At 47.9% G+C, this 18,409-nt stretch overlaps 3 protein-coding genes, 1 long non-coding RNA gene and 1 pseudogene across 5 annotated transcripts; 1 reads left to right on the top strand and 4 right to left on the bottom strand.

Annotated features, from left to right (window-relative positions):
* Positions 1 to 10: 10 nt before the first annotated feature.
* On the bottom strand, positions 11 to 3,186 carry LOC120700539. Its single transcript, XM_039984796.1, has 5 exons — positions 3,160 to 3,186; positions 1,887 to 1,983; positions 628 to 931; positions 470 to 524; positions 11 to 88 (listed from the first exon to the last, which is right to left on the bottom strand). The coding sequence occupies exons 1-5, from the start codon at positions 3,184 to 3,186 to the stop codon at positions 11 to 13; spliced, it is 561 nt and encodes a 186-aa protein (XP_039840730.1).
* A 166-nt stretch (positions 3,187 to 3,352) lies between these two features.
* On the bottom strand, positions 3,353 to 5,435 carry LOC120700540 (annotated as a pseudogene).
* Positions 5,436 to 6,915: 1,480 nt separating this feature from the next.
* LOC120697169 (WAT1-related protein At5g64700-like) lies at positions 6,916 to 8,965 on the bottom strand. The gene is made up of 7 exons (XM_039980310.1): positions 8,646 to 8,965; positions 8,504 to 8,566; positions 8,276 to 8,389; positions 7,930 to 8,188; positions 7,550 to 7,714; positions 7,321 to 7,469; positions 6,916 to 7,221 (listed from the first exon to the last, which is right to left on the bottom strand). Exons 1-7 carry the CDS (start codon positions 8,825 to 8,827, stop codon positions 7,041 to 7,043), a joined length of 1,113 nt encoding a protein of 370 aa, XP_039836244.1. The 5' UTR covers positions 8,828 to 8,965; the 3' UTR covers positions 6,916 to 7,040.
* LOC120697170 lies at positions 7,311 to 7,999 on the top strand. Its single transcript, XR_005684381.1, has 3 exons — positions 7,311 to 7,439; positions 7,509 to 7,716; positions 7,883 to 7,999. It is a non-coding gene; the product is annotated as an uncharacterized LOC120697170 (long non-coding RNA).
* A 4,495-nt stretch (positions 8,966 to 13,460) lies between the features above and the next one.
* Positions 13,461 to 16,609, bottom strand: LOC120697171 (WAT1-related protein At5g64700-like). Of its 2 annotated transcripts, XM_039980312.1 has the most exons (7): positions 16,445 to 16,609; positions 16,171 to 16,371; positions 16,017 to 16,079; positions 15,538 to 15,901; positions 14,266 to 14,424; positions 13,966 to 14,117; positions 13,557 to 13,876 (listed from the first exon to the last, which is right to left on the bottom strand). In XM_039980312.1, the coding sequence occupies exons 2-7, from the start codon at positions 16,341 to 16,343 to the stop codon at positions 13,627 to 13,629; spliced, it is 1,161 nt and encodes a 386-aa protein (XP_039836246.1). In that variant the 5' UTR covers positions 16,344 to 16,371; positions 16,445 to 16,609; the 3' UTR covers positions 13,557 to 13,626. The 2 variants fall into 2 exon arrangements, with proteins under 2 accessions (XP_039836245.1, XP_039836246.1); XM_039980311.1 differs by having other exon boundaries at positions 13,461 to 13,876; positions 16,171 to 16,609.
* Positions 16,610 to 18,409: the final 1,800 nt, after the last annotated feature.

Consider the following 18,409-nt stretch of genomic DNA (forward strand, 5'->3'; position numbering starts at 1 on the left):
CCCAAGGTAGTTAGCCACTTGACTTGAAGGCACACGTCAATACGTAGTACGCTTCCACACAGCTTCTGAATTTTTCCTCTGCTTCAGCCTGGAGAATACAGATGTGTTCAGATCACACTTTCGATATAGGTCAACAAAAAAGAATCGAGTAATTATTATTTTTGGCTATTTTTACTGTTCAATCCACGATTTCAACAACTCAATACAATGTGTCCAGCACGCTGTGCATTTCAATTGGGTTATGCATGACAAACAGTTCCTTAAAGATGATTACATGCAAAACATGGCCAGAATTCAATGGTGTACACTTCTGTGGACGTAAGAACTGGACAACTGGTAGCTATTGTAATGGCCAGTAAGCTTAGCGCCAGATACCAGAAGGTCCAATACGTATCACAAAGTTGTTGAAAGAGACACATGTGAATTTTTTTTGGATAAAATGCAAGGACAAAACATACATGGCACTAACCTGTGAAGGTCCTTGATGCTTGTCTGGGTGCCACTTGAGAGCAGATGCGCGAAAACTGCAGAGGCACCATGTTGAGGAAAATAATCAATTAACGACCTTGTAACATTGAAGCCCTGCAAATGCGATGTTGTGCTGTAAGAAATGTTCAGATGACTCACGCAGCCTTAATATGTTCCAGTTTTAACGGGCCTAAAAGTGGCAATCCGAGAGAGATCCTATAGCTTCGCAGATCATCATGGGCTGACTCCTCTTCCTCGTCGACATCACTTTCATTCAAGAACCTTTTCCTTGATTTGGCAGACTGCGATTCATCCCTCCACTGAAAACCACTAGGAGAACTACCAAGCTCATCATTCTCCCCAGGCCAGTACCATGTAAAAGATTTCTTACCACCAAAAGTACCATATGGTGTATCTGTGCACTCATCATCATCATCATCAAAGCTTTTCCAGTTCTGCCCACCTATGTTAAACATAATTCTTATCATCAAAATATAAAGAAATATTTTGGAGGTAATCAGGCCCGCATCTAGGCACGTGCGGGCGTGCGACCGCACAGGGCCCCCAAATTTGAAGGGCCCCCAAAATATTAGATATACATTAAATATAGTCATGTAAAGACTTTAATTTAGTTGATTGTTGATCCAATTTGTGGCAAAATATGGCCCAAATTGCTCCTAAAAGATAAATCGTTGTAGGTGTATCACTTGTCACTTCTTTTACATGGGTGCTACTCGGGGGTCACGTGTGTGATCTCGAGTGGACCTATCACAGCACCACAACCTCTCAAGGATTCCATATTTTGAATCTAAAGTCGGCCTAATAAATCAGGCCTCTTAATGCTTTGTTGCTAGAACAAACTTTTTTTTGGAAATTTTTTTTGTTGCTCAAACAATAACAATTGTTCCAGCAACAAAAGAAATTATTCCAGAATAAAAAATAGCTATTGGACCTTTTGTGATGATTTAACTGTCAGTCACACGTGTGACTTCTAACATTTGTGCTTTCACACAGCACATCACGCTTGCCGGCTGCTATCGCTTGGTATTCGCGATCCTGCACTAGGCCACTAGGGCCCAGTCTATTGTTTCGCACAAGGCCCTCGAATTTGCCGGTACGGCCCTGGAGGTAATGATAAAGGGTGAAATGAGAACTTATTAATAATAAAGCAGTTACACAGCGATGATGGTAGGAATGATGAGCCGGGTGTACTAATGCCAATGTGACTTGCAAAATGTTTCCAAAAGTCATAGGAAGACAATGTAAGACTCATGGCAATGTTTTCATTCTGTGTTTGTAACTTCTAACTTGTATATAATGATATTCATTCCATCAGTCTGGTACCCTAGTTAATTAAAAACACAGAATTGTCAAAGAGTACACAAGCTGCTCAAGGGAAATGACTTGAAAGAACTTACGCTTACTTTTTCCATATGGATTTTTTCCTGGATGAGAACACTGGACATTTGGTCTGCCACTACCTTTCTGCTTTCTCATTTGTTTGTTACTACTTTCCTGTAGGGAACATTGAAACATACTTTGAAGTAATTGTTGTTCACAGGGGAGTATGCATCTTAAGAAATTAAAAATAATATTTTCCATGGATAGTATAAAGTGAACTGTCAATGCACATCTGTTTTACACATCAGCCAACACACATCTGGTGCAACTAGAGCCAGAGGAATCCAAACAGTTCAATTCTACCAGGATAACACATTGAAAGCGGGATGAAAAGTGCGCCTCCAGTGGCTGAATCAGATTGTGGTATTGTTGAGAGGAAGAAGAATGTGACATGTGAGGCACATCAGTGATAGAGGAGAGGGGCTGCAATGAAGTATACGTATTCATATACAACTGCAGCTGGGCCCAAGTCATCTCCATACGTATTAAGTTGTATTTTTGTGGGAAGCAAAAATTTGTAATGGTACGTTTCAAAATACGCGAATTGTAATGGTGTTTCTCCAAAGTTCGATAATTGCAATGGTATGAATCAAAATAACTCATATTTTTTCGCGATCCGGAATTTTGCAAAAGACCCCTAAACTTGGATCTCCATTAATAAATAAATCCCCCTGATTTAGTTCCTCCCGTCTTTCTCGTCTCCAGCTCGACCTCGCCGGAGATGGCCGGCGACGGTGGTGCTTGTGTACGGCACCCGAAGCGCGGGTTCCCCAGCCGCCCTCTCTCCCTTGGTCGGCGCTGCATCCGCTCCTGCGCCAGCAACCCTCCTGCCGGCCCCCTTCCTGGTCCTCCGGCCAGATCACCGGCGTGGGAAATGGATGAAGCCAGGTACGTTTCCCGTCGCTGGTGAGCTCACCCATTCCGCCGCCGCACCGGGCAGCTACAACGCATGGATTTCTGCTGCCGCATCGGGGAATCTTCATCTTTGTTTCCTAGGCTAGTGCTTTGCTTACATTGAAGCAATTATTTTGGGAATGTGTCCTCAGTTACTAGTAAAAAAAGAGAAAATTCCCAGTAAAGCCATGAGACAAATGACACTTCCTTCTATGATCTTGAAAAGTTTAAACTCCCTTCTTTAGTCCTATTTTTATCTTGCATCCCTTGCATGGCCCTACCGTGAGATCCGTTAGGCACATTCTGTTAAAGTTTCCAGTGGCACATGAGAAGTAGAAGGATTAGACCAAAATACCCCAAGGAAAATAGTCCCAACCCCTATAATCCAGGGCACACCTCCGAGCAGAGCCCCCAGGCCCCCATGGCTCGCGAGCGCCCAGGCCCCTCATCGCCCGTCCGGATCCCGCACGGCGGCAGCGTCAACCCCTGGACGGCGACGGAGCAGACAACGGGATGGCGGCGCCCCCGATCTAGCGCGGACGGCGGCTCGCGCTTGGAGCAGACATGCGCGGACGGCGGCAGCTCGCGTTCAGGCACGCGGACGGCGGCGGCTCGCGTTCAGGCACACGGACGGCGGCAGCCCCAGGACACGCGCGCAGAGTGGTTCGTTCAGGCACGCGGGCGGTGGCAGCCCTGGGACACGCGCGGGGTGTGGCGGAGGACCCTGCAGCGGGACGGCCGCGGCGAGCGCGAGGGAGGCCGCCAGGGATAGCGACGACGGCGCCCACCACCTCCTGCACGTGGCGCTCTCCGGGCCTCCGCCGGCGGCGGCGGCGGCGATCGAGGAGCCGGCGCTGCCCACGGACGCGACGAAGAGGACCGCGAGGGCGAGGCTGTGGAAGGCGAGGAATGCCGCGCAGAGGTAGAAGGTGTCCTGGCGCGCCGCGTCCATGCGCACCTCCAGCGCGCACGCGCTGCGGCCCAGGCGGTCCTCCTCCCGCTGCCACAGCTTGAGCAGGAGCAGGTGGCCTGCGCTCGTTGCGATCTCCCCGAGCGGGTGGGCCCGCTCGCATCCGCCGCCGCCGCCGCCTTGTCGAGGGCCCGGGCTGCCTCCGCCTCGCCCCCGTCGACGGAGACCGGGATCTCCACGATGTGGGCGTCGTTCTTGGCCGGCTCCGCAATGGCAGCAGAGGTTTCTTGGTCCGAGAACGGATCTTTGTGTGGGGGGAGGAAACAGGGAAAGAGACGATCTCCTGGGGAAAGAGCCGAGTTCGATGTGAGATTGGAGTCGGGAAAGGGAAGCAGAGATGGCAAGGCGAGGGTCGAAGCACGATGATCTCTGGGTTGGGTGGGTTGGGCGCGCCGCGTCTTAAGGCAAGGAGGATCTGCTGTGTCCAACGGTCGGGTGGCCCTGGGACACGCGTGGGCGGTGGCGGAGGCCCCTGTAGTGGGACGCGTGCAGCCGGCGGCAGGCTCAGGTTCACGTGGGCACGAGCGCACACGCGGCCGGCGTGGGGGAGAGGAACGAGCGCGCGGCGGTCGGGCGCTGGGGAGAGGCAGCGGCGCGCCGCGGCCGGCCGGCCGGAGCTCCGCCGCTGGGAAGAGGGAGAGGCCCGTGGCGGTCGGCGCGGGGGAGAGCAGGGCGCGTAGGAGAGCAGGGGAGAGCGCGGCGGCCGGCCGGAGCTCCACCAGCGGAGGAGAAGCGCGGGAGCTTCAGAGGGAGTTTGGGGTATTTTTTCACAGCCACTTAACTGAGATTTGACTAGAGATCTCACGACAGGGAGGGAAGCAAGATAAAAATAGGGCTAAAGAAGAGAGTTTGAACTTTCTAGGGTCATAGAAGGAAGTGTTATTTGTCTCAGGGCTTTACAGAGAATTTTCTCCTAGTAAAATCCATTCAGCAAGCAAATTCACACCAATTATCTATTTTATTTTATCCAACGAAAAATACACTTTCTGTGTCCTTACCTCGAGTTACTGAACAGATCAGTGTACAACAAAATGATCGAGTTATTGATATATGTTCAGTGTACAACGATGTAGTGTATACCACAGTACCACTGGAATCAATGTCAACGACTATCTAGCTTTATCCATTTTCATGTGTTTGCAAAAGTAGGAATAGTTAACAAAGTGTCATACGGTACTTGTTCTTTCCACTGCTCACACATGACATTTCAATTCACACTTCTGCCCATTTTCATTTCATCGAAGCAAAGTAACACCATTCTGTTCTCCTCCTTCCACTACTACAGAAAATATTTTCCGAGGCGGTCAAAACTGGTTTTCCGAGATAGGCATGAGAAACGCCTCTGAGCATGCGTCACGGTAAATGGAGTATTTACCGAGGCGGTTTGGTGCCCGCCTCGGTAAATAAAAAAAATAGAGAAATGCCCGGTGAGCCCATCACAGGCCGCCGAGCCCATCGGCCGCCGCCGCCGCCGCTCCCTGGGGCCCGCCGAGCCCATCTGGGCTGCTGCGCCACCGTCGGGGAAGTTGAGCACCGCCGCCTCGCGCCCGCTCGACGCGCCGCCGTCGGGGAGGCCGACCGCCGCTGCCCGCCTTCGAATCCGCGCGCCCGTCGGATCCCGCTGCCATAGCCCGCGCGCCCGCCCGCCGCGCCGCAGTCGGGAGGCCGAGCGCCGTTGCCCGCCTCCGGATCCCGCCGCCATGGCCCGAGCGCCTGCCCTGCCGCCGCTCGCCATGGCCCCCGCGCGCGCCGTGGCCGAGCGCCCGCCCTGGCCCGAGCTGCTGTGCGCCGGTGGGGGACACAGAGGGAGAGAGAGGGAGAGAGGTGTCGGTGGGAGAGAGAGTGGCTGAGGGAGAATGGCGGAGAAGAAAATGAGTTGATTGGGGGCTAGGGTTTCGACTGTGTTTATATACCGTGACCAAGTTTTGGGCCGGAATGGGCTTCTAATCGGGCTATGGATGGGCCGGATTTTTTTGAGGCGGACACCTTATATAAGTCCGCCTCGGTTAATCTATTTTACGAGGCGGATTTTCTAACCGCCTCGGTAAATCAGATAACCGCCCCGGTTAATATATTTTGCGAGGCTGTTGTTTTAACTGCCTCGGTTAATAAAAATTTACCTCCTCGGTTAATCGCAGGCATTAACCGAGGCGGTTTTTTAAAGTGCCCGCCTCCGATGCCTTTTTTTAAGTGCCTCGCAAAATAGAATTTTGTAGTAGTGTTCTGCATTACTCGGCTAGTTGCTACTTCCACATTAAGATTGGATGAATCTATTTGGGTATCTTATTCCCAGTTCTTCGTATGCAAGCAATTTAACTTGATGCCTAATTCAGTTTCTGGCCACAGTTTGTCACGATCAGATCCGGAATAGTGAGTTTGCTGATAGTACATGCCCACTTTTGTCAATCTGCGTGTATTTTTCTGTTTCCTCTCACAACTCACAAGTGGTCAGTGGGTAGAACAGGAGAGCGGTTGATGAGAAGACCTATTGGGATGGACACACTAATCAAGCCAAGCAACATCTCCATAATAAACAGACCAGTATATAGTATGGACTCAACATCAAATCTTCCAATCCAAACAAATACCTATTACCATTGAATTTTGCTTTGGAGGAAAACAGGCGAGTGCTACCAAACAGGCATGCCCTGGCTAGGATGGAGATCTTTCATCATTTCTTGTAAATGATCTAGATTGCTGCACATACGTAGGCACCATATGGGCAGACTAAGCATCAAATCTGCATATGGACTGAGATGTGCACTGGTTATGCGCTTAAGCCTGGAATAATTAACAGTGATACATTAGTAATCACTCATTATTACCAACGCGGGAGTGGGGTGTGAATCGATCGGCACAACCAACGCCAAGCCTCTCTCGTGCAGAGTAATCAAACATGCTGCTGCCAAAGCATCAGAGTACAGTATGCTAAATATTTTTTTAGCAGATAGCAAGGTAGCATACTCGTCGTCAAGCAGCTGGTCAATCTACAAGCAATCAGATGCGCACATTACCTAGTGTCCTAGTACATGAGCAAGATTATAGTGAGCCAGCCTTGGTGGGACCGCTCCAACACACTTGTTCACTAGTCGCTGATGCTTGGTTTTTCATGACTGCATACCTTGTCAGGAAATGAATTAAGCCAAAACTGTCAAGGAAAGTTTCTCTGATGGCCAGAGTCAGGGACAAAGTCTCATGGAAGGCGTTCCTTGATGGAAAACTGCAGTCTTTTCCCTAATACGCGGTGCCTGATATAGCCACCGAGGCGATTGAGCATGATACAGATTTCTTGGTTAGTTCATTCTCTTCACACTTGCTGATCTGATGATGCCGGCTCCTTAGTCTCACACTCTTTGGCATAAAGTTGCTTCTCCTTGCTACTCTGCTCCTCATGATGATCTGTTGGCATCGCCAATTGAGTTTCTTCCTTTCTTTTCCCCCACAGCATGCTGTAAAGCCCGCCGACCAACAGGATCCCACCTAGAACGCTGAAGAAAAGGAGAAGAGATCGTTTCGGTGTCATTTGAAAGATCTCGATATTATTACTATCAACACCTGAACAATTTATGGTCACTACAGGTATGTACCTTCCAAGATGGATGGTTTCGCCTAGGAGGGAGGAGCAGAGCAGGGTGAGGAGCAGGCTCAATGGGTTCCACATGGCGAGGAAGACGGGCCCTTTCATGCCCACGCACCATGTCTGTAGGTAAAGGCAAACGCCTGTCCCCACGATGCCCTGCATCTCATGAACGATGAACATATATGGTTGTTACAGCTGATTGATGGAGCGACTGAATACAAGAGATGATGACGTACGGAGTATGCAACCGCGACCAAGGAGAGATCGAGGCCAAGCTTCCATCTGGAGAATCCATGGCTCCTCTCCATGGCCACTGCGACGACGAACGACTGGATTGTGCCAAAGAGGCACTGTATCAGGACTACAAGCAGCTTGTTCGGGTACTCCTTGAGCAACAGCCCCTGTACGTATGTATCAATGAATGCAACTATATTGATAGATATATTGCTATCTAGTTCGTTCCAGGGTTCTTTTCTTCTCAAATTTCTTTCAGAAAATTTGATGTTCCAGAATTCATATATAGACCCATCACTGACGATGATCTTCTGTCTATTTTTTTCCCCCTGAAGCACTGAGGAAAGAAGCAGCATAAGAAGAGGAGGAGGAATTGATTGACCTGGAAGATGAACCAGAGAGACCAGGATACGCAGGCGAGGAGCATTAGAAATGTCCCCGTAACCCACAGGCCCTTGGAGACGGCACCATGTGCTCCCGCAACATGCTTGCTGCCGTGATCGGCGAGGACACGGTGGTGGTTCAGGGGGCTCAACAACGGCCCCGCGTACAGTGCGATGACCAGGACTCCGACGAGGCAGAGCGTGATCCCGGCCGCCTTGGCCATCCCCGGCGAGCTCTTGAGTTTCACCGCCTCCATCCTGCATATATAGTACATCACAGAGTGTAGCAGCTAGTGATCCTGGCAGTGCTGATAGTTGTCCCCATCACCATCTTGCAGCTATTACCTCAGCAGTAAGGCCATGAAGAAGGTGATGACGGGGATGGAGCTGCATATCGCCGCCGCTGCTGTCGCGGAGGTGTACTTGAGGCTGGTGTTGTACAGGCATGACCCCAGTGTGCTATAGCAATCAGAACAACAACAATCAGAACTTGGGTCAACTGACATATATCTACTGACATGATGATGCCAGTAGCTTGATCATCCAGTATCGTGAAGATCTCGACATACATACTTGACCAGGGAGTAGAAGAACATCTTGAGCAGCAGCCGGAAAGTCATCGGCGGCGCGTTTCGCCTGCAGCAGAGAGCCGGATCTCGATGATTTGAAGCATGAGCAACCATGGCAATCAAAGAGCTTGAAATCATGGAGGCACCTTTCGAGGAGGATGGCCACGGGCAGCAGGAGCAGACACGCGGCGGCCTGGCGGTAGAGGATGTAGACGAAGATGCTGAGCCCCTGGTCGAAGGACGCCTTGGATATCACGATGGTCGCGGCGTAGATGGCCTGGATCGCCACGCCCACGGCGTACGGCCTCGTCTTCCTCCCAGCGCCCATCGTCGCACTTGCTCTGCTACCTAGCTGCTCGGTCTGGAGTGGAGTCGCATGCTGGCCGGCCAGTTGACTGACTTGATGTGGTTTTTACAATTTGACTAGCAAGACCAGATCACAGTCACACCACCGTGAGCAATTGCTTGAAACAGTAGAGGTGTAGTGGTGCATGCGGGTAGAGTCACTACTCTCTCTTATTGCCGTGAGTTATCAGGTACAGACTACAGACAGTAGAAATTCTCATCATGGTGCTCAAGACTAAAAGTCTGTCAATGTCGCTAGTTGGATTAAAGTAGTGCAGCTTAGCAGGTAACCGACAATTTATCAGTTCCCGAAAATTGGTAGGCAACCAGGGGTTGTTTGGTTCTAGGGGCTAAACTTCAAATCATGTCACGTCAAAAAAAATCTTAGTATTTAGAAGTATTAATTAAATGAAGTCTAATTATAAAACTAATTGCAGAATCCTGGGTTACACTGCGAGACAAATCTAATGAGGTATATTAATTCATAATTAGCGAATGGATACCGTAGCATTACTGTAGTAAATCATAAATTAATTAGGCTCATTATATCCGTCTCACGAATTAGCAGTTTAGCACCCATCTGTCAAAAAAATTATAAACATATTTTATTTGATACTCCTAAATGGTAAGATTCATTTTGATGTGATAGGGGCTGAAAAAACTGCTGAAACAAACAGCACCGTAAGCGACAAGTTCCTGCGTAGTACGTCAATTGGGTAGCATTTAATTAGGACCAAGAGGCTATTCTAGTTAGTTAACCAAGTTGTTTGGAAACAGCAAGATGGCTCAATCATTTTCGTAGTCGTGTATGCCCCTTGTTATGTCCGTTTTAGTTGATGACGACGTTTCTTGCAGGGATATTCACTTGCTTGTAGATGTGTACTAGCTAGCTCTACTTGCTTGCATTGTCTCAAATAAACCTCAGGTAAAACTGGTACATGTTATCAGGTAACCAAGTTGTTTGGAAACAGCAAGATGGCTTAATCTTTTTATTAGTCGCATATAGCTCTACTGTTGTATCTATCAATTTGGACAGCAGGAATCTGCTTCCATTTGTTATTTGTATTTGAGGAATGAGAGTACTCTATCCTATTTGTGATGAGTGAATTGTCAACCGTGCAGTGTGATCGTGCGCTTGGTCTTTGGATTGCAGGTACACGGGCGTCGAGTGTCGACAGAGAGTTGCCGTGGAGGTGCTCAGGCCGGGCGGCAGCTATGACGTCCACTCCTGAATCGAGGGCTCAAGCGGCGACGGAAGGCGGGTTTCTTGGTTTGCGCCACAAAACCAAGCAGGCGGACGGCGGTTGAAGACGCCAAGTCGTGGAGGCACGAGCGTCGGTCTCGGGACTGACGGAGGCGACCGGCGTCGACGGCGTCTAGGGCCTCGCTGCGGGCGAGGAGGTGACGGGCGTCGGGCGGCGTCTAGGGCCGTCAGAAGGCCGAGGCGGGAACGGCGTCTAGGGCCACGGCGTGGAGGCGGGAATCTTCCCGCGCGTGGAGTTTTGGCGGTTTTCTCAAAACGGCCAACTACCCGGGTTTCGCGGACCCCCCAAAACCGTGAACCGGATCTTCATCCACACGGCGGCATCGCGGAGAAGACTTCGACTCGAAGAAAGAACCTCGACCGTCCTTGTATCTTTTTCCGGTTTTGCCCCTACGGGCTTTCTAGTGTCTAATAGAGTCTAGGGGTAGTTTAGTCTTTTAGTCTAGAGTTAGTGGGGGATAAATATCTCTCTTCCCCCTCACCCTCTCTCTCTTTTTCCTGCGCACCAGACCAGACACACGCCCTCTTCCTCCCAGGCGCCCCTGTCTCCTTCCTCTCTTCTTCCTCCCTCTCCTCTCTAGGGATTAGAGGTATGGATTTTTGAAGACTATGTACTGAGATTGTGTGGGAAAGGAGGCCCAATCCTCCTTGTGCCCTCCGAACGTTTGTTTTCGATTTGAGTTCATCCATCTTGTGCTTTGTTTGAACGAATTTTGATTTTCCTTGGTCGAATCTTGTGCACGAGATGACGAGTTGTTTCTTGATGATTTCGTGACTCCTTGGACCGGTTCTAATCCATCTAGCCTAGTGCTACAACCCCCGAAATCACGAGTCTCCACGAATCGAAGTTTTTGCATTCTGAGTGAATTGTTAACCGTGCGGTGTGATCGTGTGCTTGGTCTTTGGTTGCAGGTACACGGGCGTCGAGTGTCGACGGAGAGCTGCCGTGGAGGTGCTGTGACCGATGGACCGTGCGGTGGACGGCGGTGAAGGGCAGCCGGGACCGGAGCTCGGGCCGGGCGGCAGCTGTAGCATCCACTCCTGGATCGAGGGCGCAAGCACCGGTGGATGGCGGGTTTCTTGGTTTGCGCCACAAAACAAAGTTGGCGGACGGCGGTTGAAGACGCCAAGTCGTGGAGGCACGGGCGTCGGTCTCGGGACTGGCGGAGGAACAGGCGTCGACGACGTCTAGGGCCTCACTGCGGGCGAGGAGGTGACGGGCGTCGGGCGGCGTCTAGGGCCGTCAGAAGGCCGAGGCGGGAACGGCGTCCAGGGCCACAGCGTGGAGACGGGAATCTTCCCGCGCATGGAGTTTTGGCTATTTTCTCAAAACCGGCCACCTACCCAGGTTTCGCGGACCCTCCAAAAACCGCGGACCGGATCCTCATCCCCACGGCGGCATCGCGGAGAAGACTTCGACTCGAAGAAAGAACCTTGGCCGTCGGATGAGTCCTTGTATCTTTTTCCGGTTTTGTCCCTATGGGCCTTCTAGTTTAATTTCAGCTCTTATGGGTAGTTTAGTCTTTAGCCAGGGAGGTTAGAAGATTAAAAGGGAGAGGAGGGCAGCAGCAAGGGGGTGCGCTTTTCTTTTCTGGAGGCCTCTCCTCCGTGCGCCTCCTCCCTCTCTCTCTGTTCTTCCTCCCTCTTTTCTCTAGGGTAGGATTTGAACCATGGATTATTGAGACCTTGTGTTGAATTTGATTGAGAAAGGAGGCCCTATCCTCCTTGTGTCCTCCGGGGTTTCGATCTTGTGTCAAATTCAATGGGTCGTTTTCCTCTCGTGTGATGACTTTCATTTTTGGTTTGACGAGTTTTGGAGCATGAGATTTTGGTGGCTTTCCGAGCTCTTTGTGATGGATCCAAACCGATTTTATTAGTGCAAGATCACTAGGATTCATGAGCTCCCTCGAATTGACGTTCTTGCGTTTTTGAGAAAACCCCATTCATGCCCGGGAATTCCTCGATTCCTCCCAAACAATGGAGTGATTCGTCGATTCTTTTGGTGGGTATGTTCACAAGGTCTTTGTGATCGTGTCTGCAAAATTTGAGCCCCATTGGACTTGTTTTGATCCTCCAATCGTCAAGTTTTTCAAAGGGCACGGGCTGTGAAACTCCAGTTCTGCTCGGGCAGGGTTTTTCGGTATCGCCGGTTGAACCGACGCTTGAGATCAAGATCGTCGGATCAACCGATGAGTAGAAGTTTTGGATTTTAGGGTTTTGGCCTTTCTGCTTGGTTGCACCTGTGCATTGGTTCCACATGCATCGGTTCAACCAGTGAAGCTTCACCAGCAATCCCTGCTGCTGTTTCGCTCGTTGCACCGGCGTATAGAAGTTCGTCAACGTCGGTTCAACTGGTGCTCAGTGCGATTCGTTTTGCAGTCTCTCTGGACAACTGCACCGATGCTAGGGTTTTGTTTTCATCGGTTTAACCGGTGCTCAGCACATCTCGTTTTGGTGTTCCTCTGGACAACTACACCGGCGCTCGTGAACGATTTTGTCGGATCATCCGGTGTAGTATCGCCGGTTGAACCGACACTTTGTTACTCTCTACGTCGGATCAACCGGTGCTCGCTTTTCTCTGCTGCCGGCTCTGTCTCATCGGTTGAACCGATGTTGTTCAAATCCGTACGTTGGATCAACCGGTGAGTTATACCGTGCGTTCTCTATCGCTTCTGCGTGTTTGATTCCGCATTTTGTCTCGCTTTTCCTAAGGTTGTTTTTGTGTCGGTGTAGCTTCTCTATGGCTACTCCGCACCTCACCTAGGACGTTAGGGTTGGGTGCATACTTGGGATATTAAACCGTATTTCCGAGTTGAGAAAAATTTCAATCGGCTCCCATTCACCCTCGCCTATTCGGTCCCTCGCGATGGCAGCAGCGTATGCCTTCCTGCTGCCGTCGTCCATGGCGGCAGGCGAATCTCCGTGCGTGATTGCAGACTTAGGTTTCTTCAAGTCGTCTTATTTTATTCTTCGCCATCTGTCTTCGTGGGATCTGATGATGCGACCTATTCAGTCGCCGACAGTGAGTTTACTTCCTTTGCGTTAATCGGCAATCAACACGTGAGTGGGGTGTGAATCGATCACCATGGCAAGGCCGCAAGCCTCTCTCTGACAGTCTTGACTCTCTGTCTGCCTCAGAGCCTCGTGCCCAGTAATCAAACATTCACAGCAGCATATCCTAAGCCATCAGAGTACACCATGCCAACATTCACATCAGTCTGGACTCTTTTCTGCTGGCTGCTTCTCCAGCCAACCAACAATATTTTTCTCTCACTCGAAATCAGCACCAACCACCAGCCAGCCAACAGTAATTTGCTCTCGCAACAAACCAGCACTAGCCACCAGCCGCAGCTTATAGCAAGGTAGGGGAATACTCATGTAATCATGCAGCTGGTCAGTTTACAATCACACAAACTCGTGATGCACTGAGCTAGTTTGGCGCCGATGATTCAGTTAACAATTATATGCCCATATTCTTGATAAATCTATACACATGCAGACGTCGGTCGATCGATCGATCAAGAGTTAGCCCTTGATTGACTGAATCCTAATCTCGCCTGTTCAACCCCCAACGTCGGTGTTGGTTCCTCTTTCACTTTGTTGTTGTTGCCCCCGTCCTGGTCCCGTGACTTCTTCTTGTGTCCCTCATCTTCTTGCGTTCCATCGATCATCTTCGCCATGCTACTCATCAAGTCGATCTTGGTCTCCCTGCTTTTAGCCCACAGCACGCAGTAGAGCCCGCCAACCAGCAGAGCTCCACCCACAATGCTGCAGCCATGAAGGAGAATTCAGACAGGAAATGAAGGTTCATGTATCTATCGCCCTATGATCAGTTCATCCAAACACCAATTAGATACCTGCCAAGGTGGACAATCTCTCCCAAAAAGAAAGAGGAGCAGAATATTGTGATGACGAAGCAGAGTGGGTTCCACATTGCTAGAAACACTGGGCCTTTCATCTCCATACACCACGCTTGTAGGTAGTAGGACACCCCCGTCACCACAAAACCCTGTCAGATCCCACCGGCAAACAGGTGGGCATCCATTCATGGAGTAAGCAAAGCAGGCAACTAGTAATTTTTTTTTATCATAACTGAGCATGAACTTTGATCCTAGTTAGTAAGAAAAAGAATAAAAACATAGCATGCCAAGCACTACTGTGTAAAAAATGGCGATCAAGCTGATGTCCAGCCGGAGATTCCACTTGGAGAAATCCTTCTCAGCCACCACTGCAACGACGAACGACTGCACTGTGCTAAACACACATTGTGTCACCGTAACAAGCATCTTATTGGGGTACTCTTTGAGTAGTGCAGACTGCATAGACAGAAATATAACAATATTTGATCAGAGGTACAACAAAATAATCAGCTCTTGACCCATGCTTTGCTTCAGTAAATAACTTCTTTTTTGGGGAAATGGTAAGCTTCAAAAGGTTTGTCAGTGAAAAACCTCAGCAGTGAACTACTCGGTAGACTTCTAGCCATTCTTGCTTACTTTTTTTTTTGTTGCACTAGATGGGGATAGGACGATTATTCGTAGAAATTTTGGTTAGGAAAAGGTCCAAATTACTCCCCTTAAGTATGGCCAAAGTCCGGATAACACCTTTAACTATCTCTTGGTTCAATTTGGCGCCTAAACTATGTCATTTGGTTCAATTTACCTTTTTTCCAATAGATTTATCTTTTTTATTTCTCCATAAACAAGCAGAATATCAATTTAAGACTTTGCAGAATTGTAGTGGGCATCACAATTTATGTCAAAAAAATATATTCTGAATTTTCCATCATTATTTTTCTATAATTTTGTATCATAAGGGTTAATTTATTATTAAATATTGCACCCTATCAAAATAATGATAACAAATTCTTGACATATTTTTCTAAAATGTGTTATGATGTCTATTATCGTCCTGTAAAATTTTAACTCAAGACTTCGCTTTTGCATAGATAAATAAAAAATATATAAATTTAACTAAGCGGTAAATTGAACCAAATGACATAGTTTAGGGGGTAAATTGAACTAAAAAATATTTTAGGGGGTTGTCCGGACTTTGACGATACTTGAAGAGAGTAATTTGGACATTTTCGTTTTGGTGATGTGGCACTACTTAAGGTCATTATCGTATTGCCCTAAAAAGGTCATTATCGCATTTAATGCACATGCTAAAAGAGAAAAGCAACAGGTGATGTGATCATCTTTAATTGAAAACGATGTTAAAATCAGACCCCATATCCCACTATACTTACAATATGTCACTATTGTACCTAACCAAATTATTTGCCTTCTATTGTTCTTTTTCAACTCAAAGTCTCAAACTGATGTGCATGTGCCCTTACATTTACATATCTTTAACAATGTGGAATCCACGTGACCGATGATCAGAAGAAAACTAATAAGATTGGGATGCTTGGAGTCTAGAGGGCGTACCTGCAGGACGATCCAGAGGGCCCATGTGACGTTGGCGAGGACCATGAGGAACGTTCCTTTGATCCACGTCATCCTGCTCGGAACATTGCTGTTGGAGGCCTGGGCGGCGGCGAAGGCGCGGTGGGGATTCACCGGGCTCAGCGCCGGCCCGGCGTAGAAGGCGAGGACGAAGACGCCGGCGAGGCAGAGCGCTACGCCGGCGACCTTGGCCTTGCCGGAAAGGCTCGTCAACCTCACCACCTCCATCCTCAGCAGCAGCGCCAAGCAGAAGGCGATGACGGGCATGGAGTTGCTGGATGCAGATGCCACCGTCGCCGATGTGAACTTCATGCTTACATTGTACAGGTTCAAGCTAAATGTATTCCTGTAATGTTAGAATAAATAATTTTGTCACTGGATCACTGCTGCTACCGTACCACTACTTGTAAATCTCATCAGAACTGATTCCAAAACACAATCTGAATCTGAAGATGTCATACCCGATCAAGGCATAGAAGAAGAGCTTCAGGAGCAGGCACAGGGACATGGACCGCACGTTCTTCCTGCAAATGATCCCTTGAAGAAGTTAACTAATGTGGAAACACCGGTTCATTCATTCTACTCTTTTTTCATCAGGTGTCTGCAGGTTATTACCTTTCGAGGGTAATCGCAATAGGGACCAGGAGGAGCGACGCGGCGACCATTCTGTAGAAGATGAAGACGAAGGTGTTCATCCCATGGTCGAAGGCAGCCTTGGAGACGACGAACATGCCGGCGTAGATAAGCTGTATGACGACGGCGATCACGTAAGGCTTCTTTGCCTCCATCTCCACGGATTCCCGCTCTCAACAGATGCTGTGTATCACGTGTGGCTAGTAGCTAGCGAGATCTCTAAGATGGAAGAAAAACAAAGGATGAGCTGTGCTACCTTCCAATTAGATACCAGAAGCAAGTCCTGTCAGATACTATGTGAGCTCAGATGCATGGCAACTCTGAATAATACAACCTGATATAACAGGCCAGACATTTAGGTGCAGTGGTACATATCAGTGTGCTTCTTTCGTCTATTCGTAGAAAGGAGAAAAAGCTGTCAAGCCGGCAGGAAAAGGAAAAGGGGAATTTATCACGTCGCTTCTTTGTTGCAGTCCAATCGCTGTAGTCTAAATCGTCACGCCTCAGCGTTGCTACCGGCTTCCTTCTTTTAGACTATTATTATTGCATGATCTTTAACAGTTTCCACAGCTGAACTTGACAGCCTACTAGTGTTTACAGCTTTATGGGTGGTGTATAGTGAAGCTATCCTTTTATAAAACCTATTTTCTTGTATTGCTACTTGATCGTTGTGCAAAATTCAAAATCCCAAAACTATCACATTAAATAAGAATCTTACATGCATGAAGTTTTAAATCTAGATGAAATAAAAAAACTAATTGCATAGTTTTCTTGTAAATTACGAGACGAATCTAATGTGCCTAATTAGACCATAATTAGACACTAAATTATTACAGTAATCATGTGCTAATGATGGATTAAGTAGTCTTAATAAATTCGTCTCGTAGTTTATAGACGAGTTTTGTAATTAGTTTTATAATTAATCTATATTTAATACTTCAAATGTGAAAATATTTCTTTTTAAAAAGTTTATAAGAGCAACTAAACAAGGCAGTCAAACTTTTTGAGTGTTCCATGGTACGGTATGGATTCTAGAACTCTGATGAATAGGAAATGAAGGAGCAATAATTACTCTGACATCGTTGTCCGAATCGATCTTGATGGCGTGATGGGCTATCCAAAGCTCTAACCAGCAGCGAGTAGTTGTCAATCAATTATAATCATACTAGTTTCGCCGAAACAAATGCATGTGTGGAGCGATGGATCAACGGTGGTTGCAAGAAATTTGTTATATGGTACCATAGTATGCACTGGCTGAGGCCAACTACACAGGGGTTAGTTGCAGTGGTCTCTCAGCAATTGGCACAAATGACCAAGGATTTTTTTTTATCCATGCATATGGGTGGCCGTCTAGTCTAAGGATTGATAGTCATTATGGTGTCTGTTGCTTCTCATATTTTGCTAGGTTGTGCGCTTTTTTAGCAGAGGCTGGGAATTTATTCAAGCACTATTGTATCACCTCGATTTAACACTACTTGATATTAATGAAATTTCCCCTTCTGAAAAAAAATTGTATGAACCGCCGTGACCGGCTCATGCATCAGTCAAGTAATTTTACTTGACCAGTCTTGGGACTAGTCTAGTCAATCATAAGTAACACTTGAAGGATTCAAAAAGTGTGCATCTAGACTGAGTCACTCAGTCTTTCTTGATTACTGGTACAATCATATAGTATTATGGCTGGCTGGCCGAGTAAGCAAGTTATACGTATTGTGTGTTAGCTAGTCCATGTGTTCCTCGAGATCTGTTTAAAGCTAGTAGCTACTTAAAACAAAGGATTCTAAATATGACCTTGTCACCAATAGAAAATCTAGTGCTTCTCATTCTCTATTTAATTTGAATTTGAGCATGCAAATAATCACAAAAACGACCTCACATGACCAGGAGGAGTTAACCAAATGGTTTCCAGTGAATCACTCATTATTGGTTCAGAGTGTGCAGTTGTTGATGTTATTTTTCAAGGTGTCTAGAGTTTATAATCCCTTTGTTTTAAGTGTGGTATTTGGTCAAGTGCAGATAAAATTAACTGTGAGTATTAGGCTTTGTACTTAGCGAATGACACATACTTTGTCTCTCTCCCTGTATGGCTGCATGCAAGCCACTTCCTACTTCGTTACTAAATCACTGGTGGCGCTACTGATTCATTAGCTGCATGCATAAAGACTTAACTGAAGCATGCAGACCAAAATACGACACTTATTATTTGCGACTTTCTCCCAAA

Source organism: Panicum virgatum, chromosome 3K (assembly GCF_016808335.1).
Source record: "Panicum virgatum strain AP13 chromosome 3K, P.virgatum_v5, whole genome shotgun sequence".
Lineage (NCBI taxonomy): Eukaryota > Viridiplantae > Streptophyta > Magnoliopsida > Poales > Poaceae > Panicum > Panicum virgatum.